The sequence below is a fragment of the Apiospora aurea genome, assembly GCF_038362705.1.
Source record: "Apiospora aurea strain CBS 24483 chromosome Unknown utg000005l_segment0_segment0, whole genome shotgun sequence".
Lineage (NCBI taxonomy): Eukaryota > Fungi > Ascomycota > Sordariomycetes > Amphisphaeriales > Apiosporaceae > Apiospora > Apiospora aurea.
The window spans coordinates 492,752-514,328 of record NW_027117392.1 but is presented as its reverse complement, the minus strand read 5'-3'; the positions used below and the strand labels follow the sequence as shown (position 1 = coordinate 514,328).

The 21,577-nt window shown below is 54.5% G+C and overlaps 8 protein-coding genes across 8 annotated transcripts; 3 read left to right on the top strand and 5 right to left on the bottom strand.

Moving 5' to 3' along the window:
- Positions 1 to 1,422: 1,422 nt before the first annotated feature.
- PG986_006748 (aldo-keto reductase family 1 member E1) lies at positions 1,423 to 2,510 on the bottom strand (the record flags this gene model as incomplete). Its single annotated transcript, XM_066842970.1, has 4 exons — positions 1,423 to 1,794; positions 1,860 to 2,055; positions 2,154 to 2,401; positions 2,472 to 2,510. The coding sequence occupies 4 exons, from the start codon at positions 2,508 to 2,510 to the stop codon at positions 1,423 to 1,425; spliced, it is 855 nt and encodes a 284-aa protein (XP_066699082.1).
- Positions 2,511 to 5,418: 2,908 nt separating this feature from the next.
- PG986_006747 (uncharacterized protein) lies at positions 5,419 to 6,541 on the top strand (the record flags this gene model as incomplete). Its single annotated transcript, XM_066842969.1, has 4 exons — positions 5,419 to 5,549; positions 5,591 to 6,101; positions 6,154 to 6,261; positions 6,335 to 6,541. The coding sequence occupies 4 exons, from the start codon at positions 5,419 to 5,421 to the stop codon at positions 6,539 to 6,541; spliced, it is 957 nt and encodes a 318-aa protein (XP_066699081.1).
- A 50-nt stretch (positions 6,542 to 6,591) lies between these two features.
- Positions 6,592 to 7,920, bottom strand: PG986_006746 (UPF0261 domain protein; the record flags this gene model as incomplete). The annotated part of the gene is made up of 1 exon (XM_066842968.1): positions 6,592 to 7,920. The coding sequence occupies one exon, from the start codon at positions 7,918 to 7,920 to the stop codon at positions 6,592 to 6,594; it is 1,329 nt and encodes a 442-aa protein (XP_066699080.1).
- Positions 7,921 to 8,318: 398 nt separating this feature from the next.
- Positions 8,319 to 9,238, top strand: PG986_006745 (TIM-barrel enzyme family protein; the record flags this gene model as incomplete). Its single annotated transcript, XM_066842967.1, has 2 exons — positions 8,319 to 8,552; positions 8,627 to 9,238. 2 exons carry the CDS (start codon positions 8,319 to 8,321, stop codon positions 9,236 to 9,238), a joined length of 846 nt encoding a protein of 281 aa, XP_066699079.1.
- Positions 9,239 to 9,439: 201 nt separating this feature from the next.
- PG986_006744 (phosphoglycerate mutase-like protein) lies at positions 9,440 to 10,168 on the bottom strand (the record flags this gene model as incomplete). The annotated part of the gene is made up of 1 exon (XM_066842966.1): positions 9,440 to 10,168. The coding sequence occupies one exon, from the start codon at positions 10,166 to 10,168 to the stop codon at positions 9,440 to 9,442; it is 729 nt and encodes a 242-aa protein (XP_066699078.1).
- A 2,642-nt stretch (positions 10,169 to 12,810) lies between these two features.
- On the top strand, positions 12,811 to 15,002 carry PG986_006743 (uncharacterized protein; the record flags this gene model as incomplete). The annotated part of the gene is made up of 5 exons (XM_066842965.1): positions 12,811 to 13,168; positions 13,273 to 13,583; positions 13,684 to 14,037; positions 14,112 to 14,674; positions 14,744 to 15,002. 5 exons carry the CDS (start codon positions 12,811 to 12,813, stop codon positions 15,000 to 15,002), a joined length of 1,845 nt encoding a protein of 614 aa, XP_066699077.1.
- Positions 15,003 to 16,272: 1,270 nt separating this feature from the next.
- On the bottom strand, positions 16,273 to 18,135 carry PG986_006742 (uncharacterized protein; the record flags this gene model as incomplete). Its single annotated transcript, XM_066842964.1, has 2 exons — positions 16,273 to 17,539; positions 17,612 to 18,135. The coding sequence occupies 2 exons, from the start codon at positions 18,133 to 18,135 to the stop codon at positions 16,273 to 16,275; spliced, it is 1,791 nt and encodes a 596-aa protein (XP_066699076.1).
- Positions 18,136 to 19,192: 1,057 nt separating this feature from the next.
- On the bottom strand, positions 19,193 to 21,497 carry PG986_006741 (protoporphyrinogen oxidase; the record flags this gene model as incomplete). The annotated part of the gene is made up of 3 exons (XM_066842963.1): positions 19,193 to 20,128; positions 20,181 to 20,897; positions 20,958 to 21,497. The coding sequence occupies 3 exons, from the start codon at positions 21,495 to 21,497 to the stop codon at positions 19,193 to 19,195; spliced, it is 2,193 nt and encodes a 730-aa protein (XP_066699075.1).
- Positions 21,498 to 21,577: the final 80 nt, after the last annotated feature.

Below are 21,577 nucleotides of genomic sequence, written 5' to 3'. Positions count from 1 at the left end.
CTGGAGGAGACAGATAAGAAGCGTGTTGGACACATCATGGCAACTGAACGTTTATGATGGTCTTGCTTTTAATACCCTGATAGATCTTTCTTTGACTGGACCACGCTGGCATAAGGGTCTGGACGTTTCACGATGCGAGGCCTAATGAGACTTGTCGTATTGGCCCGGGACAAAACATGAATAATGAATGAATATTATTAATTAGCGTGTAACCTGACCTCAGTGTGTTGCAAGTGATGGTTGTCTTCGGTGTGCAATTACGTGAACAATAAGCAGAAAATGTTGGTTGATGCCCGGTGGATTGAAGTGACCTACCGACCTTGTACTGGTTGGGTCAGGTGCAAGGGGTTCATCAAGATGAGCTTGTTGCATGTTCATCGACAAGTTTTGAATACGTTTATTTTGGTTGTGTGTGGTGCGATTCTAGGTGTAGGCTGGTGTGCTTCATGATTATGGGGTGGGAGGTGCATGTTGTCACTAAGTACATTATCTACGTACATTGAAGCAAGGCTGGGGTGGTGTGAGTCAATCGCAGCTTGAGCTGTTTGTCGTATTGAAAACACCATCTGATTGTAGGTTTTTTTTTGTTTTTTTTTTCATCAGGAGATTGGGATGTTAGCAGTAGATGTGGTGGTGGTGGTCACTGATAGGGGGGAGGTTTGCGTAAGGGGGAATGCTTGGCAATATTGTGGAGTTCGTTGGTTGGGCTCAAAATGAGATGGAAAACTCCAAAATTGAAGACAATAACATCGTGGCTTGTAGACGGGCCTCTTTAGGTGGCTGGCAAGCAGTATGGGAAGGCCTTGGGGCAAGCTCACAGGCTGGTTGGGTGGCAGCAGCAGCGATATGGCCCGAGAGGGAGCAGCAGCCTCACCACCACCGCCAGGCGCAGGTGAACAGACGGTGAAATTCACCAAAGAAGGCAGGGAGGAGGGGTTATAGGTGCCAGTAGACCAATATCCCATAACCCAAGTTCCTCTACCAGTGTAATTACTGACGGGGTGGTGCAGTGGTAGAGGTTTATGGGCCAGACAACCCTCGAGGGTTTCGTATTGTCCTGATTAGGATACCGAATGGGAGCCGCGGGATCGTGCCGACGATCTTCTGGTCACTGCCTTCGAATCCGAGTCAGGCTCGAGCTTTTTGCAATTTTCTTTTTTTATAAAAGAAAATTAATTATTTCTGCTTTTGCACTTCTACCACCACGTCCTCCTCTCCTGCCTGCCTGCTGCTTCATCAAACGATGGTAGCAGCATAGTCATTATTTATTGTTTTCCTTTTACTTGTTGCTACCAGATCAAGGTGCGTCGGTTGGGTCCCTACATCACGATATGTTAGTCAATATGACTTCCATCTGAACCTGTACCCGACTATCCGTGACAGAGCCTAGGCAGGGCATCCTAGGTATGTATGCATTTCCACTCACCAGTCCGTCACCAAATGCTCGTCGAGCCCATCCATCCGCTTCACGTCCTCGTCGGAGATCTCGAAGCCGCCCACCTTGACGTTGTCGATGAGGCGCTCCTTCTGCGCGCTCTTGGGCAGCGGCACGTGGCCGTGCTGCAGGGACCAGCGCACCATCAGCTGCGCCGGCGTGCAGCCGTACTTCTTGGCCAGCTCCAGGATGGTCGGGTTCTTCATCCGCATGGCCCGGGCCAGGGGGCCGTAGGCCTCGACCAGGATGCCGTGCTTGGCGCACGTCTCCCGGATGGCGGTCTGGGTGTTGAAGGGGTGCACTTCGATCTGGTTGACGGCGGGCTTGATGCGCGGGTTCGAGGCCATCAACTCCTCGATCTGGTTCGGTGTGTTAGCATCTTCGTACTCGTCAATTAGGGCAAGGGGGCACCATGCTAACTTACGTGTTTTACGCCGTAGTTGCTCACGCCGCCGCTCCGAACCTCCCCGTCGTCGATCGCGTCCTCGACGGCCTTCCAGCTGGTCAGCCGAGCCTCGGGCCCGCCGTACGGGCTGTGCAGGAGGAAGAGATCGATGTAGCCTAGCCCGCAGGCCTTGACACTCTTCTTGATGCTCTTGCGGACGGCGTCATATGAGGTGCTGGAAACGTCATCAGTCCCTATTGCGGCTCGCAGGCAACATATAATAGGGGGCGCGAGGGGTAGCGAGGGGAGGAGGCGAGGCGGGATCACACGAACCTGGAGCTGGCCAGCTTGGACGTGTACCAGATGTCCTCGCGCGTGAGGTTCGGGCCGGACGTGTTCTCGGACGACTCGAGCCACTTGCGGATGGCCTGGCCGGCCTCGGCCTCGTTGTGGTACATCTGGGCCGAGTCGAAGCCGCGGTAGCCCGCCGCGAGGGCCCAGGGCACGGAGGCGAGGACCTCCTTGCCGGACATCATGTAGAGGCCCAGCTGGATCTGGGGGATCGAGTGGCCATTGTAGAGCTGTTTGGCTTCGTATCAGCGTACTGGGCCTACTTGTTGTTCAGTGGGGGGGGGGTGATTGGATCAGTACCTTGACCTTGCTCGCGAGGGAGAAGCTGGAGGCGCTCATTTTGGATATATCTTCAGGCGCAGTGGTTTACGGTATGCTTCTTTCACTATTTCGAAGACGGTCTTCTGGGAGACAAGGTACGGACTCAATCTTGGCAGCAAAGATTCTCGGCAATTGCTCGACGTCACCCGAAGTGGGACGGGAAGGGGTCCGCTCAGTACAGTATTGCGATCGGATGCTGTCATGCTGACTCAGTCTACGGGCCGCTGTGGAGAAGGCTGCTATAAGTACGGGGGCGACGTTAGCGGTTAGTGGCCAACTGCCACCACCTAATAAAGTGCTTGCTTTAGCGCTTTCGGCCCTGTCGATGAATGGACTCCATCAACGGATGCATTGCTGCAATTGATGAGTGTGAAGCTTTTCTATTTCGGTCTATTTCGTCTTGCCCGTTCTTCACGCTGCCTGTTGTCTCCTAGAATCTGCTGTGAACTTGTCAGCTCAGACTCCTCGCACGATCAATCCCTCGCAAGCGCACATTGTTACCTACCAGAAATGTCCACCAGAGCTATCTCCGGCTCGCTCAGTTGCTGGAACCGATGGCTTTGGTCTCCCGAGCTTCCCCCAGACTTGCTCGCCGCTGTGGAGAAGACAGTAGGCTCGAGTTCGATATCCAAGAGTCCCTTAAGTGCTACATCAAGGCATATCATAGGAGAATGAAAAGTAGAGCCTCTCGTGAAGATACTGTAGCTGTCAGAGTCTGGCTAGACATCGCCGTACTACCCAAGGCTACATACATATCACACACCAAATCACCCAACTAGTGACGGCCACCCAGAATGCGCAGGATCAGCAAGTATATGAACGGAGAGTGTCTAACATGCATGGAAGGACTACTGCAGACAAGCATGATCGACAAAGCGTAGCCCCCCCCGACAGCATCTTACCTGCATGTGCGATCGCCAGTAGCTGTGCATTCGGCTGACTTGAGCGAAAGCGATGAGGGAATCCATCCCACCTGCGTTGGCACAGATTGTGTTGTGTAGCCTGAGATGCGACCCAACTATGCATGTAATCTTGGCAGATGGAGCAGAAACACGAAAAGCTAGCCTGGTCACCAGCAAGCTAGAGATGGAGAGATCCTGGTGTTTCGCGCTGGTAATGGTGACATCTGTTAATCCACGGAGTTCCATCAATGTGATGGTCTGCACTGACGATGCCTTAGATCAGTCGATCGGATACACAACGGCGTTCTGGAGTGCGATACCCCTAGAAGAGTAGATACTATCTAGCAGCCATCTCGAACATATCTGTCAGCGCTGTCGCAGATTCGGTACCCGCTAGGCCTACCTAACTGTATGCCCGAAAGAAATTGTCTGATGAAGTGGAAGCTGACGACGGCGGCCTTCGTTGGAGAAGGATGATACGGCCCCCATCGGATCCTCACCCCTTAAGCGCCGCGGTCCCGCTGTTGGATATCATACGACTGCAGTCATAGGTACGCGCGTGCGCTTAGTCGAAATCGTACTCCAGCCACGAGTACCTACATCCCTACCTCGCTACGATGCGAGAATGCACCACACAAGTAGCGGGAGGTATGTTTAGATCTGGTACCCGTCCGATCCGGGTAATAGACGATGGCCCTCCAAGATAGCCTCGCAGTAAGCTCAGACATATCGTACCGTGCCGAGGACAAATCCCGCACGACACACGGCGCAAGCCAATGACCTTCGAGTACGTTCCAGCAGACTGAGCCCATGGCTCAAGCAGCCACGGCCGGGACAACGTTCATTCTCAGCCGACGTCGAGGTGTTCTGGGATACGTGAAAAAGATGATTGAAAACCCCAAGAAATAGCGCGCTGCCGTCAATGATGCGGATGCCTCGGCGGCACATTTTCAAGGTGCATCATACAAATGGAAAGTCCGAGTCAACCGCCATGGCGGATCTTCTGGCAGCATGCAGGCTCTCGCTGCGCCGCCCCCGACACCTTACTGCACATGTGGGCAAGCCAGGACTCCTACTGCCACCCCTTTGATCGGTCAGTGAAGAGAGGCCCGGGGGCTAGTAGACTTTGACTCACCTCTTCTCTTTCTTTTGCTTTACTTCACAGTCGTTTTGTTCCATGGACGATGTACCATGTCATGAATGACTGCACCATGAATGACTGGAGCATGAAAACCTTTGCAGAAGCATTTGCAAACCGTTGGAATCACGACATAAAAAAACCATCCATGAATCGAAACAAACATGTCCACGCTTCATGTGCCATAGCATACGCAAACAAAGTCTTAGGCTTCTTAACCCGACTATAAAATATCATCAACCCGCTGCTAGGAAAATGATTCCTACGGGGAAATTCATGGGAAAAGGCTCATGCTTAGTGGTTATCTATACTATCAAATCATGTGCCGTACGTAGAGCCGGGCCAAGAGAGCCGGCCTTGACGACGATAGCCCCGTGCTGGATGTCCGCACCCAACACAAATTACTCTCCGATATTGACCAAGATAGGACGGTATGGCATGGTGAGGGCATACAAGAGCACTACGGGCCCGATGACGTCTTGTGGACTGGGCGAGTCGATCCGAGGTGTCCGAAGTCGGTATGGTCATCGTTGGGCTCCGGGAGGCCCCCTAAACACTTGACATGGAAACCTACTTACTTGTGAATGCATTCGAACCGCCAGGAAAACTACCAGCCGTTGATGGGGGATTATGGCGATGGGAGTTCTCGAAGAACATCCAGACGCGTTAATCGATAGACGGATTGATAAGACATGCTCCCGCCAACCAGCAAGTACCTCTGGTTCCGAAAGGCCTTCCTCGATTGTTCCCATTTTCAGTGAGCCAACAAGTGCATTACCCTGCCTACTTCTTAGGGTTCTTCTCCACCACCACCACCTAGAAATTCCTCTTCCATTTTTATCAAACTCGCTCTGCCTCTTGCATCAACAAATTCACATCAAACAAGATGCCGGAGCCAACTCCCAAGAAGCGAAAGCCTGCAGAGGAGCAGCCGATCCCCAAAGTAAACTTCCGCGTGGCCTCTGTCTCGAGCGAGATCCATGATATGGATAAGCGGCAAGTGATAATTGGAACATCGTGAGACACCATCTCAGATGACTGATTGCGTTATTATACAGGCTTCTAGAGACTGGCGAATTCTCCGACGTGACCGTCGAATGTGGCGGCACGGTCTGGCCACTGCACAAGACCATTCTCTGCACAAGGTCCGCATACTTCGCAAAAGCATTGGCCGGGTCGTTTGAGGAGGCTGTCACTGGTAAAGTCGTAATCCACGAGATGAAGCCCGAGATCGTCAGAGAGGTGATTGGGTTCATCTACACCGGGCAGGGTAAGTCTTACAGGTACATTATTGCCCTTTCCCTCACTAACCATAAGCCAGTCGATGATTGCTGGACCCCGCCCCTCGAGAACTTCCCCGGACCCGTGACACATTGCTGGGATCTCTTTCTTGCGGCAGACTATTTCCACCTCGAGGGTCTGATGGACACAGTCCTGGCTCAACAGTCTGCCTTTCTATGCGCCGCAGCATTCTGCTGCCAAGAGGCCACCGATCTACTGGACCGCCGCCCTGAGATGGAACCTGCAGACTTTCTGCCGTCAGACGCAGTCGATGAGTTCTTCGACACGGTAAAACTTGTCTACAGCCATGACCTTGGACACCATTGTGCCATACAAGCAGACCCTTTGGACATTCATGCGCCAGATCCACCCCTTCATCGACCGCGATGCAAGATTCAAAGAGCATCTCAAAAAGGTCCCCCCTACTCTGCGCCGACCTTTTCAGCGAGTTCGTCTTGGATCGACCTCACAAGCATTCCTCATTCCTGCCGTACCGACCATTGTACTGCGTTGATTGCCAGGAAGTGACCCATGGAGAGTCTGGTTTCTACGAGATATGGACCGTCGAGTCATCGAAACCAAGGGGTGTCGGGGACGATGAGCTCAGGTCAATGGGCCTTATGGATGACTTCCGCAACCTCTTGGATGGGGATGGAAACTTTGTCGTATCAGTCGTGGGACAGTGCATGGAATGTGGCCAAAAGGCGAATACAGAGGTAGGCCATTAACTTCCAGGCAGGCGAGAATCTACCTCGAGGCAAGGCGTATTCATCAGGTATCAGTGGTCATTCTTGTGTTTTAGAGCAGCAAGAGTACTAACGACCACTTCCGCGAATACAGTACCGTTAATATCCAAACCATGCGTCTCTATGTCGATGCCAGTGCCCTTAAGTTTCTCCCTGAGTGCCTCAAACAGTGCCTTGTCCGCGCCACGATCTTCAAAGGGACCACCGTCGCCAGATATCATACTGATCGACTTTTCCGGTAGCAAGACCTTGACCAGATCTTTTCTCTCGTAGACTGCCAGTTTCTCTCCGATGAACTCGCCAATCCGCTGATTTTCGTCCGCGCTCGTCCTGAGTAATGTCACGGCTGGGTTGTGTTGGTACAGCTTCCGCTCGCCCTTCCGGTCCGCCTCTACCAGGTCCTGCTTGATGGAGCTCATGGGACCGAAGTTGATCATGTCGCACGCGCCGACGCTGACAATGTAGGGAATCTGCGCCTGCGCACCTGCGGAGAGCCGGTCGGGCCCGGCTGACAGGATACCCCCGCCGATCTCGTCGGCTACCTCTGTCGTGGTCACGTCGATCACGGCGTCGAACTCGCCTTGGCGGATCAGCATTTCCATCGCCCGACCGCCTGACCCCGTGGCATGGAACACCACCACCTCTGCGTTGTGCGGCGGCTGCGAGAGTATGTGACGGATGCGGTCCACCCCCGGCGTTGTGACACCAAACATGGTGATGGCAATTCGCTCCCGCCTATTCGTGCTACTACTACCTGCAGCAGTCTCCGACCCGGACGTGGCAGACGATGGCTCTATTGACCCACTGTACGTGTGAGCCATGCCAGCTATCGCCGCCGCCGCGTTTCCGAGGATCCTCTCGGAGAGAAAGTTCAAGCCGGCAATGTCGACAACGCTGTACATGAGCGTGATGTCGACGCCGCCGACCAGGTGGCCCACGTCACCGCTCGCCATGGTGCTGACGAGCAGTTTGGGCAAGCCGATGGGGACGGCGTCGCGCATGGCGGCAGCGATGATGGACGTGCCCGTACTGCCCCCTATTCCTAGCATACCGTGAACTGCTGTCGTGGAGCTCTTCATGAGCTCACGGACTCTCTGCGTCGCACTGTTGGTCATGCGACTGGAGTAGTCACCCCTGGATAGAGCGGCTGCTGGCGGGTCCAATTCGCAGGCTAAGAGTTCCACTCGGTCCTTGGATTCGAAGGGGTCTGTATCCTCTGTACTGAGGGTATTGCGCCCAATATGAAGTATTGTGACATCAACCCCAGAGCTGCGGAGTAGCTGATCGAGCACGTAAGCTGCTTCCTCGAGCTTGGTGTCCAGCGTCGCCAGGAGCAAGATGCGCGTGTCCGAGGGTGCCATTTTGATCGCGACCTGAGGCTCAAACTAATCGAAATTCGACTGGAAGTGGGTTCTTGGCGGTTATCATGCATCGAAACTGCGGCGGTAATGTTCAATTTGCATTCTGCAATGGTCTACTGAGGGGTGCGAAGCCGGGCCGTGTTGTGTAAGACAGAGTTCAGGTAAGGGGCAGAGCCGAACCCCACGTTACGTCATTGCCATTGCACCTGCCTCCACGCTTTTGTTCTTTCCTCACTGCATGCTCTTTCGGCAGTTGACCTTGCCGATATGTACGCACGCGAGTAAAGAGTGTGCATTGCGAATCGCGCCAGCAAATAACCGAGACGCCATTCTTCGCTGCCTTTAGTTGGCATACCCCTATCGTCAATATTCTGCCCATACTTGACCGTTTTTGCGCGATGCCCCGCCCCACCTCCAGAGAAGATGTGCTCGCCCATCTCCAAGCCGTCACAGCCCGGGGCGAAGCTATCGTCGGCGCCGGCGCCGGCACAGGACTGAGCGCCAAGTGCATTGAGAATGGCGGGGGCCATCTCATCATCATCTACAACTCGGGCCGTTTCCGAATGGCCGGCCGGGGCAGCTTGGCCGGACTCATGCCTTACGGCGACGCCAACAAGATCGTCGTCGAAATGGTGCGCCCGCAATACCCCCTTTCCAACGTCCCATTCCATTCCACCGTTCATTCAAAAGCTGACGAGTCAACCAGGCCTCGGAGGTGCTGCCCATCGTCAAGTCCACGCCCGTCCTCGCCGGCGTCTGCGGCACCGACCCCTTCCGGGAGATGCCGTACTTCCTCCGCGAGCTGAAATCCATGGGCTTCAGCGGCGTGCAGAACTTCCCGACCGTCGGCCTGATCGACGCCGGCTCCGTCTTCCGGCAGAACCTCGAGGAGACGGGCATGGGGTACGACCTCGAGGTCGACATGATCCGGGAGGCGCACGCGCTGGGCCTCTTCACGACGCCCTACGTCTTCGGCCCGGAGGACGCCGAGAAGATGGCGGCCGCGGGCGCCGACGTCGTGGTCGCGCACATGGGGCTCACGACCTCGGGCAGCATCGGGGCGCAGACGGGCATTTCGCTCGACGAGTCGGTGGAGCGGGTCCAGGCGATCCGCGACGCTGCTGTCGCCGTGCGGAAGGATGTCATTGTGTTGTGCCATGGTGGGCCCATTGCTGCGCCCGAGGATGCGGCGTACGTGTTGGGGAAGACAAAGGGGGTTCAGGGCTTTTTTGGGGCGAGTTCTATGGAGAGGCTCCCGACTGAGAAAGCGATCAAGAGCGTGACGGAAGAGTTCCGGAAGGTGAAGCTGAGGAGTTAGAGACGGTCACGATTTTCACAATGCACATATGCAAAAATGGTTATTAACAATGAACCGACAGGCATTTCGTCTGGCAGATACATGCATATATGCACTCATTGGCCTATGGACTTATGTGTGCAACTGGAAGTAGGTATCCAATATATACCAAGTCGATTTTATAAGTCGTATTCCCAAGCCCCGCATAGTATGAGGATCCCTTCAGGTTGAACTGCGCTCGGCAAGAATAAGGTCATCAGCCTCTTCCGGCGTCCTCATGTTAAGAGGACCATACCGCCGATAGAAACTCTCATTCGTCTCCACCAATCCCGCCGTCTTCGGATCCTCCCCGTACAGATCGACAAACTTGTACGACCTGTACTCGCAGTTGTGAAAGTGGCCGTATCGCAAGTCCGGGCGGTCGATCAGGTACTGGATAAAGGTCCCGTGCGAGACCACGACCAAGTGCGCATCGTCATCGTCCTTGTCCGCCACGCCCCGCGCCAGCTCCCGCAGGATCGTGCGCGCCCGCTCGGCCCGCTTCTTGATCTCCGGCTCGGCCGCGGCGTAGATTCCCGTCTTGAGGTTCCAGCTCGGCTCCACGCGCGACACGTCCAGGAAGCCGGCGCACTGCGCCAGCTTCGCGAGCGGCTGCCCGATGTCGCACGGGTACCGGCTGCACTCCTGCAGCTCGCCGAGGGCGAGGATGGAGCGCTGCTGCTGCTGCGCCGCGGGGACCGGGTCTATGAAGGCCCAGTGCGCCGTTTGGACGGTCCGCCGCAGCGGCGAGGCGACGAGGTGCGTGATCCGGTCCATGTGGGGGAAGGTCTGGCCGAGTTCGTGGCACTGGATCATGCCTTTCGTGGTCACGCTCGGGTCGGGGATCTGGACGTTGTACCCGACGTTGTGCTCGGCTTCGCCGTGGCGGACGATGTGGATTGTAGGCGCCATTTTTCCTAGAGGGGAGGGAGAAGGATTCAATTGTTGTGTTGTCACTTTGTTGCCGATGGGAGAGTCAGGCCTTTGACGGAGGCTTGGTGGTCTGGGTGAAGAGCGTGATTCGGCGTGGCAAGGAGAAAGTAGGAGTCTGGTGTGGCAGATGCCGTGTGTATAGGTCTCGAGTCTTGAGCAGCTGCACAAAGATTTCCTTGTCGATTCGGGTGATGTTTTATCTTGTTCAAGCTCGAGGCCACAGGTTTCGGTATCAAGAAACGTGGGTTGGTTTCGTGTCTTTGTCGAAGTTGACCATTTGCAGCCTGGATTGCTCTTTGTGTTTATCATGCCTTGGCTCTGATCAATCTCAGGAACGCATCAATGGCAAAGAAGAAGGGCCAAAGGCAGCCATGGCGTTTCAATCAATTGTTCCCACTAACAAAGTCAGCTCTCAGGCTCCCAAGATCGTAAGCCTGAGTATGGGGGCGGCTGCGAGACCAACCTACCAGCAGCAAGGAGCAAGCGATGATGAATGCTCCCACTTGGAGGCTCATCCAGTTTTCTTTAGCATGCAAAAGTGCTTGGTATGGCATTTATAACGTGTAGTCGTAAATGTTGGTTAGAAGAAATGGAATTCAATGCTGTAGCCCTCCCGATTATTCCATTCGCCTAGCGCTAGAACATCAGTGTCCCCCAGAGAGCTCCAACTGAGGAGTTTCGATTCCTCTGATTATGTTCTAGGCATATTACTCCATGCTCAAGTGCCCTAAGTAACCGCCGCAACGAATAGTACAGGTGTTGGGATAATTTGTTAAGCCATGGTTATTCTCCCCAGGGGCGTGGCCCAAGTAGGAGCACTGGGACCAAGACAGCGCAATGAACTTGAAGCCCGGATTTTACCTCACACGTCTGTCATCGCCTGAGATCCTAGGAAAATTGAATATTCTTGACCAGAGACCAGAAACATAGGCTGGTTTCCAGAAAATTGGCTATGTTGTCTTCCAGCAACTTCTGAATCCTGGCGCGACTGGCACTGCCACTCAGAAGTTGCACATGTGAGGAGTTCCTGAGAATGCCTAATTTAAACTCAGCGGCATTGAATTAGTCGTCACCTTGCAGGCTTATTGCCAGTAAGCACGTCCATGCCAACTGTTGTTGTTGTATACTTGTAGGTATGAATGAGTGCCAACACCACCAAATCACGCCCCAATCACGAAAACGCTTTCGCATCGACTCATCGGCCATAGTCGAGGGCGATCTCGGCTAAAGGCGGCTTTTTTCAACTCTCCCTCGTTGTTTTGATTGCTGATTTGCTCAACTTCACCCATGAAAGAAATGTCACTTCTCCGGCTAACACCATGTGAGTGTTCTGTGTGCGAGTGTGTCTACGTGACTCATCCACGGCCGCTCCATGAACAACACCACACGGCTTATAACATACAGACTCGTCCCAGATTTCAAGTCTGAGTACAAGAGGTCTCATTACACTGTTGATGTCCTAGTAAGTGAGAGATAACCTCGTTGTCTCCTGAAACAGAAGAGAACTCGCCTTGCTGGTAATCATGATCTACATTGTGAAGCTCACACCGATCCATAGTGTGGAAGTGAACTCAATCAAGCTTCACTTATCGCTGTCCTGTCGTATGGGTTCACATCACAAGGACTGACTCGTCTTCTGTCACCGTGAATATCACGGGCTTGGGCTCGGTGTTGGCAAGGTAACTTGAGTACCTACCTAGCTACGTATGCTCAGCTCGACCCCCTCTCTGAACCAAATATCGATAATCATGGATGATGTCTTCTGCTGAAGTGAATATGAACAGATTCTTACATAATCACTTCTATGACTGGGTGCGATTCAACGATTCAACCATGTTGTCGTTCCCGTGGCGAGGGTTCATTCACGTACTCATACCGTCGCTGCCATGACGGGCTTGTTCTACTTATATCATCGGTGCCGCGGCCAGGCTTCATGAACTTATATCGTCGTTGCCTTGATAGTACTCATTCACTTTCATCGTCGCTGCCCCAAAGGGATACAATCGTCGCTGCCGTAAAGGGGACATTATCGTCGCTGCCGTGAAAATTAAACGTAATACCTTCGTCGCCACCGTAAAAGGGATAGCATCGTCGCTGTCACAAAGGGTATATTGCCGTCGTTGCCACAAGGGGGATGCCATCGTCGCTGCCGTGGAAAGGACATCATCGCTGCTGCAAAAGGGTAACATCGTCGCTGCCGCCAAAGGGGCCGGATCTTACACAGCTTGCAGCACCTTATCGACACCAACACTGCACCGATTTACTTTCTCACCATAGCTTAGACCTTACGGCCTGGAATATGGATCGTTATAGATATCTTGCCATTGAATCTAGCTGAATGCTTTTTGACTTGTCTTCTCTTGCGATGTAATTATGAATACAATCGAGTCTGAGATCGTGCCTACCGTGAGGGTGAATGTAAAGGAGGCGATTGTGTTACCACTCAAGAGAGCTTCATAACTACCACCACAACAATCGCCGATCGTTTTTTTATTTTTTTTTATATTTTTTTTTTTTTGTTCTTTTCCTCGCTCTCACCATGTTTTACCATCCCCAAATCTAGCAACACACATCGTACCCAATATTTATCTATTTTGCATACTTATTCCTTGAGGCTCGAGATGGAGGAGACACGGCCTCCCGACCAGGGATCGGCCAAGATCGAAGTCCTGCAAAGCCCTCCCAACCCCCATTTCGCCAGCCGCAACTGGGAGCTGACGTTCCTGGATGCGTGGCTCTCGCAGTCAGGAGGCCGCTCCTGTGTGATCGGCGGCCTGCCTGGCGTTGGTAAGACGCAGCTCGTCAACAAGTACCTCCACCAGTTCTGCGACGATTATGGCTGCATAATCTGGCTTCCCGCTGGCAACATGGACAGCATGCTGTCCGTGCTGAAGACGTTCTGCCACAGAATAGGCATCGCGAGTGAAACTTCAGACCTCGAAACGTGCGCCAAAGCTTTCAAGGATTGGCAGTCTACCAGTAAGTCATCGAGTTGTAGCTTACACACGATCGAGGAACGTACAAACCCACTAACTTGCGAATCTTGGAAGACAAAAACTGGCTTTTGATTTTCGACGACGTAGTGGACTGGACTGCTATCAAAGAGTACCTCCCAACGACACACGGTTCGAGCCTGGTCACGACTCGGGATCTGGATTTCCTTACCAGCGGAACTCACCACTTGAAGCTCGAGTCCTTGGATGCCATCCTAGGTGCTGAGCTGTTTTGCGGATATCTCAAATGGGAAGACGGTGGACCATCTGAAGACGACCAGAAGATTGCTAGAGCAGTATCGGAAGAGCTCGGAGGCTTGCCCATGGCACTGGCCCACGTTGCGGGCTACATAACGAAACACGATCTCTCGCTGGAAACCATGGTGACGCGGCTGCGAAATGTTCGATGCTGCGACCATATCTGGAGAGAGGAATACATCCTCACCACAATTCCCCATCCTACATCACTTGGCGTGCTGTGGGACGGTTTTTTTGGCCGAGCTACGACCGGAGGGTCGAGCCCTCTTGGAAGTCATGGCCTTCTTCAACGCCGACCAGGTCCCGCAGTACTTCTGGAAGAGCCGCATCAAGGAAGAGCCTCAGAAGGACGTGCTCAGCAAGGCCCTGGAGGATCTGGAGCAGCGCGAGTTGGTGCATCGCCGTCGCATCGATGGCGTCATGCACCTCTCTACTCATCGCGCACTGCAGAAGACCATGCTGTGCCGACTTCGACGGGGCACTCGCCTGTACTCTTGTGCTCTAGAGCACGCCATCGCCATGCTACACTCTGCTTGCCCGCAGTGTGGGCCGTTCGGGGCGCCAACGCAGGATGATTGGCTCAAGTACGATCGCGTGGTTATCCAAGCGGAAAGCCTCCGGAGTCGAAGGTCGCCTCTATCCACGCGACTCTGCTGCTGCTGTCAGTAGAGAACAAAAACGCGCTGGGCCCCCCGAAGCGGACGGGCACCTTCGAGGTCTGCAACCGAGCAATCGCACTGCGCAAGGAGTTCCCGACGGAGGACGCTAAGATCAACGACCTGTGGCTCTCTGACGCTAACCGAAGCCTCGGCCGCGCCTTCCTGGAGACGAGCGACTTGTCCAGCGCCGAGAAGCAGCTCCTCGAGACCTTTATCTTGCTGAACAAACACTCGGGGCCCTCCTTACTACCATACGGCTTTGCTGCGGCGTACGAAACCCTCTCGCTGCTGAGAATGAGTGAGCAGCGGCCGAGCGAGGCGTTGGAACTGATCGACAAGGCTATCGCCACGGCCGGGATGGTTCAGAAACCCAATGCTGCGGTCTTTCTGCAGCTGACGTTCAACAGAGCTATGATCTTGTTCAACCTCGGCGACTTCAAAGAGGCATGGAAGGTGGCGAAAGCGAATTTCCGGAGCGGCGAGGCTCTCTGGGGAAAGGAGTCATCGAGCGCGTTGAGTGCGCTCTTCTGGGCCGCTCATGCATTGTTTCGTCAGAAGCTGCTCCGTAAGGCCGAGTAAGTGCATCGCATTCTTCCTTGTATGAGTTAACTTGGGACATAGACTGACGATGGTATTTGGCTTAGACGCAACTTACGAGACCTACTGCGAAAGTCGGCCGAGAATCAGCATTGGCCGGTGGAGTGTGTAGCTCGCGCTCGATATCTTCTGGCAGAGACGCTCAAGGCACTGGGCGAGGAATTGGAAGAGGCTATGGAATTGAGAAAGGAAGCGGCGGAGACTATCAAGGAGGACGTAGAGTCGGTAACCATGGCCGACTTCGACGTTCGAATCTCGATCTACTATGGGCGGGCAATTGGAGGTGATGATGATGATGACAACTGAAACGGGGACGACAAAGTGAATCATTTAAACATGGGATTGGGATTCCTTAGCTAGCTGGATAGGTACTCACGTTATGTATGCACATTGCTTCACAGAATGGGGACAAAAAGTGCAAAAAGAAAGGCATGCTCAGTATGAGGCTTGAACTCATGGCCTTCGCATTACTTAATGTATTCCGGTAAGAGAATATTAGTACGACGCTCTAACCAACTGAGCTAACCGAGCATTGGATCCAATCGTTGAGACGATCGGTCGGTGTTGGCTTGTTGAAAGAAGGCCGCTTAGGGGAGTATACATAGCAGAGATAAGTGCGGGGGAGGAAAACTTTATCCGTTGGTGGGGTATCAAGAAGATGATGGCAGAGGAATTGCTACCCCGTGAGGGAACCACTCCGGACCGATGGCGCATTACAAACTGGTGGGATATGACTGACATATACAAAAATGCAAGCTGAGCAAGTTGCGACAAAAGATTATAGTCCCCCCCCACTACATTCACACATAGTCTTCTTGCTGTGTAAAATACACGTATGTATATACCCTGGGCGGAACCTGCAAAAACGGCAAAAAGGAAGCATGCTTCTGTGATCAGAAGCGCGTGGTAATTCTCCAGTGATGAGAGTGGGATTCGAACCCACGCGGATTGCTCCACCAGGATGAAGATATTAAGGTGACCTTAACCTGACGCCATAACCAACTCGGCCATCTCACCGGTTGCTTGTTGTAGTATGACTACTTAGAACTCGTTATGATGTTCAGCGACGACAAGAGCGGGGCTGTGTCGAGTCGGGATAAGCATCCTACCGTCGGCTGCATAGTTGGGTGGGTTTCTATAGTCCAATACTTCCTCTTTCTCTCTGAGGCCCAGGAGGAAGGAGATCTAGATGGAAGTGGAAGCGACACTCTACTTTCAAGGCTTTATGGTTATTGTATGGGTTATGATTATGCTGACGCACACAGTACCTCGCTTGATGCTTCATTCTGTCTCGGAGCTGATCAGATGCAAGTGTACAGCTAGCTGGTCCTGTCCATGAGGCTCTACTTTTCATTGTCATTGGTCGCATTCCAGCAAACGTGGTGAGCAACACCAGTCCAAGTGAAACAAGACCATTCACTTCTTCATGAGTCGCAATGCATTATTAAATAGATTAGGCCTGGCCCAGAGCTATCTGTCTACCTATGTGCAAAAGGTTGAAAACAAGCTAACAGAACAGGTAACCGACCTCGTAACGCCAAGCGCTTCTATCAAATCTACCATAATTGTTTCGATCTTAGCTGCTGATGTATACCATAGGCACAGCCGCTATTACTGTCTTCTCGGCTTTCACCCCTGGCTTCGAGCTCAGCGTCGAAAGGATGATGTCGTCCACCTCGTTATATGCCAGCAGGTGTATGTCGCCCGTCCCATCCGTCACTGCTCTCGGCGGGCCGGAGAGTCCCTGGTCGAGGACAGTGTCGAAGCCGCTCGCTGGTATCCACTTTGTTTCCGAGCTGCTGCTGTTGTCGAACTTCTTATGCAGCAGCTCGCCCTTGGTCCCCCACGCGAAGACGTCGATGGTGTCGGCGCTCGTGCTGATGGCTTCGGGCTGCCCCTGGATCTTGACGTCGGGGCCGCCAAGGAGCTCCCACTCAGACCACTTCCCCTCCTGAAAGCTAAGGTGCCACAGACCCCCGTCACCACCTCGTGCGAAGACGTCCAGCATGCCTGGGGCCCGCGACACGGCGACGGGCGGCGTCGTCACGAACCCCTTCAGATCCTCATACGGCGCCCACTCGCCGGGGTTGTCAGCGTCCCGCCACGTGTGCATGAGGTGGTTATTAACCCTCGATACCACAAAGACATCCAACCTCCTATCGTCGCCGGCCCAGGCCACTACAGCAGGTGCCGCCCAGGGCTGAAGATCCGACTTGCCGGCAATGGGGTTCCCCGCGAGGCTCCAATTGTTCTCAGGCGTCCACTGCCAAAAGCACACACCCAAACCCGGCTGCGCCTGGCACAAGTAGAACGCCCCCATGAGGCTGATGTCGGGCCCGTATCGGACCTGCACCGGACTGCTCGCCCACGGGTTCGCGCCAAAGACGTCCCACTGGCCCGTGCCGCCGGAGCTCCAGCCGTCGGCGCCGTCCTGGTCGCGGTACTTGCGGTAGACCTTGGTGTCGAAGACGCTCGCGATGTGCAGCTCCGTCCGGTTCGTCGGCACGCCCTTCTCCACGTGGTGCCGCCAGCTCACCGAGACGGACGGCGTCTTGTCCCGGTCCACGCCACCGCCGACCAGCTCCATCTCCAGGCCTTGCGGGAGAAAGTCGGCGGCGGAGGTCGCGTTGCTGTTGCGGTACTTCCGGTAGACGGACTTCTCCTTGTTGTTGGACCCGGCAACCACTTCCAGGTGGGGGTAGCCGCGGGAAACGGCGGTCGGGGCAAATCCTGGTGCGACGGATGTAGGAGAGCCAGGACCTCCTGCCATCTTAGCCTCTTGGGGATCAGACGTTGCAGCGCCTGACGACGAAGCGTTAGAGTTGGCATCTTTCGAACCGCTGCTGTTCATTGGAAAAGCGCAATCATCAGTAAAGTGGTCTGACTAGCCTTTCCGGCCTCAGGAGGGAACCTACCTAGAGTGACTTCTTAACGCTCCCACTACTCCACCCACTGTCGACCCTAGAAGAATGACGGCGGCCACCACCACCAGTATGATGATCTGCCGCCTCGGCCGTTTTCGCGGTGGCGGATGCAGGGACGCTTCTTTCAAAGGACTCTGATATCCCCCGTCCTCCTCCTCCGACCCTGCCGAAAACGACCCCGCGGCCGAATTGGGCACAACTTCAGGTGTTGTCAAGAAGTGGTGGCCGCGGAGTGGCGGGTATTTCGCATTATAATCATGCGAGTACTGCTGCCCCCGTGCCGACTGCCGGTGGATTTGCTGTTGCAGCAGGCCGCTGGGCAACACCTTCTGCTGCTCGTTCGCATCGTGTACGGGATAGATCCAGCCGTGGTCCGGCAGTGCGACCTCGGGCGCCGCCTCGCCGCTTCTTGTGTGCGCAACTTGCGGACTCGAGGCGTTGCTGTGCTCGGGCTGGGCCACCCCTAGACCCGGTTCTGGGCCGCGGCTTTGGTCATGGGCATCATTATTAGCCATTGGGAGGAATGGCATTATACGACGTCGACGATGGAGAGCGCCCGTATAACTAACTACCTAGTCCACCGAAATGAACGGATTATGGGCAAGAATCATGAAGAACTATACGACGCAGTTTTAGTAAGTTTAACGGCAGAGGAAGTGAGAAGAAGAACCGTGGGAAACAGCATAGCCGAAGAATTGTGAGCGTAGGTATGTACGTATCCAAAGATAAGAAAGAGGGCCCCCATCCCCAAACGGTCTTCGCCTGAGCCGCAGTACTTTCGGCCTGGGGTTGTGTAATGACAAGACCCAGATGCATGTATATATGCTGACTATTTACAGCCTGGGTGGCAGTTGAGCGGGCCAATCACTGACCGCGGCCCCCTTTCAGCTCATCTCACATCAGCACGCTGCTCCTTTCGTATACGCCTTGGCATGGACCCGCACGTTCCATAAGGCTCAACGGTCGTACCAGATCTGCTATAAGATCCCCCCTGTGATTATGTGCCAGGCTCGATTGGGGGCGCTGGACAGGCCCATGAAACCCGTTGGGGTCTGTAATCCTTCGAAAACGTGGTGCGCAACGGCCAATCAGCATTCAGTGGACGGGAATCCGGGATGGCCCAGACTCATGCCACATGGATATAGGGCTGCCTCAATATAGGAATCAGTCTTACACACGCTCCTTTGGCTGACATGCTCCCCTGTTCGCCATGGTTGCGAATAACGGCGAGGCCGGGGAACCACGCACATTGCCCGGCGACAATTATCGAGAATAACATTACACCATGCAACACGAATCTTTTCCCGTTAGGCTGCCCAGCATGACAGTTTGAAGCCATGACAAGGGGTGCACTGGCAAGGAAGGAAAGACTTCGGACCCAGGAATTGCACAATGAACATGCCGTGACATGCTGGCCAAACCCTGTAAATTAAAATGTGTGCACTTCTATTTTGGTAGCCTCTATACCAGAAGAAACCCGCCTTTTATAATCATACAGCCCAAGACCAAGTTGTCCTCAGGCAGTCCCAGTAGTGGGAAAACACATGGAAGTGACGGCACTAGCCAACCAACCTAGCTGACCCTCTTCTGGAACAGCTCGCTGTTCTTGATCCCGTCCTTCTGGGTGAGGGCCTCCACCGAGCCCGGCTTGATGTTACCGTCCTTGTCGATGAACCGCTTCGACTCGGGCGTCCACGACTTGAACCGCATGCTTGCCCGGGGCACCGGCACCATGTTCTTGGCGTCGCTCTCCGTCGCCCACTCGAGGCCCGTGGCGCCGATGTGGTCCGGGATCGAGGGCGTCACCTTGAGCTTGTCGAGCATCTCAAAGTACCAGTTCCAGACCCCGACCCCTTGCTCCTGGTTGCGGAAGTGCGGCGCGCCCTGGCCCCGCGCCATCCGCATCGCCGCGTCGTAGCCCGCGCGCATGGCCGGGATCACGCCGACGGTGGTGTACGACGGCCCCGCCACCATGAGCTGGCCCTGGAAGGCCGACGAGAGCTCGTAGTGCGCCTTGCGCAGCCGGTCGCGGTGGCCCACGGTGTGCTGCGGCAAGCAGTCGCGGCAGAGTCTGGCCGAAGCGACGAGACCCTCCTCGTCGGGACTGATGCCCAAATGGCGCTGAACCACGTTCTTGGCCATTTCGACGGCCATCTGCTCATCGGGAAGGAAGGCCCATTTGTCCCACTGGTGTCCGCCCATCATCACGGTCAGCTTAGTACCGGCCTGTTCCTCTCGCGTCTGAATGTCAGAGTCGAAGAGAACGCCGAGGGCGCGTTCTGGGTTCTGTTCCTTGGATACACCTTGCGGGATCAGGTAGCCAAACCCTGGGTTGGCGGCCAATAGGTCTTCATTGGGATACCACATGTTGACCACCATGATGGTCACCGCAGGAACCTCGCTCAATGAGGGAAGAGAGTTGGCCGGCTGAGCGATTTTCGCAAGTTGGCCGGCATAGATAGTACTGAGGACTTGATCGAATTGTTCAGTCTTGCCATCAGCAGAGACCTGGGCCATTATTAGCCAAGTATTTAAATATGAGCAAACGGCGGGTACTTACGAGGACTTTGCCATCTTTGTAAGCAAGAGAAGTCACCGGAGTATTGCGCTTGATCTCAACGTTTGCCCACTCTTTCAGGTCATCTTCCAGACCACGTACAAGCGTAAGCAATCCGTCTTCGAAGGCAATCAGTTTGTGCTGGATACCTCTCTCAGCCAAGTCGATGACATGGTAGGCATTGGGGCCGTCTAGTATATCGTAAGGGAGGAAGATGTCCTTGACGGCCATCCAGACCTCGCCATCGCGGGTCAACGACTGGTCTTTGTACCAGAAACGGTCGAAGATGGTGTGCTTGGCGCTCAGCTTGTAAGCGTCACCGCCGTAGATGCCATGCAGCATGCCTGAGACAACATTCTTGATCAAGCGGTCCTCGCCCATGGTACGCAGAAGGTAGTCAGCGACTGACTCGTCCTGGTCAAGCACACTCGTGTCTATAATCGGCATCGGCTCGTTCCTCATCAGGGCGGTCCGTATCTCTAGCTCACGGTGGTCTCGCTTATTTTTCGTCTCTAGGGAATACTTCCACATATGCAGACCCGCGCCAACGGTGCCCTCCCATATCGGTTCGGTCAGGAAGGACTGCACGCTTTCGAGGATGTTGTTCAAGCTAAACTCCTCGGACGGTAGCTTCACGAGGTGGTCGGGGTAGTAGAGGTAGCGCGAATTGGCGGCGCCTTTGGGATAGACGATTTTGTGGCCGAGCTCCAGGTTGGCGAGCTGCAGACGGGAATGAGATCAGCACATATCACCAAGCGGCCGCGATTTTAGAGGACTTACCACATCGTACAGAATAAGGTCGTCGTACTTGTTCCCGCTCGCACCGGACCTTAACATGCGTGGGCCACGCTGGAGAAGGATCTCCTCGCCTTCTGCAGTCTTGGCGACTTCACCCTTGATCCAGCCACCCAGATGATCGCCTCCCTCATACAAGGTGATATGTGCGTTCTTCGCATGTCGGGCCAGATAGTGCGCGGCTGTGAGGCCAGTGATGCCGCCTCCGAGGACAGCGATTCTGCGGGGTGGGTCTGCAGAGGGCGGGCTTTGGACATCGGTGTTGGCTTGAGGTTGCGGAGGTTGCGGAGGCGTCGCCGCAGTCGCATAGCCACGACTGGATCGTGAAAGGAGTGCCTTAGGGACATAAGGCAACCTCGCGCGGCCGGTTGCAAAGCCGCGGGTGTAGGGCGCCTGAGCTCTCAGGAAAGTCAATTGGGGCAGAGCTCTGGTGGGCCGGGCTCCCGAAACAGCATGACGGCAACCATTGCTATAGGCAGACCGCAGGAGGGCTATAAAGAGCTCTTCTGGGCGTTTGGAGGTCATGGCTGCGATGCCAATGGTTGTTGTGTCATGGAGAAAGACGTGGTTCGTGGCCCTGCAATTGCAATTTGTAGCTGTATGCA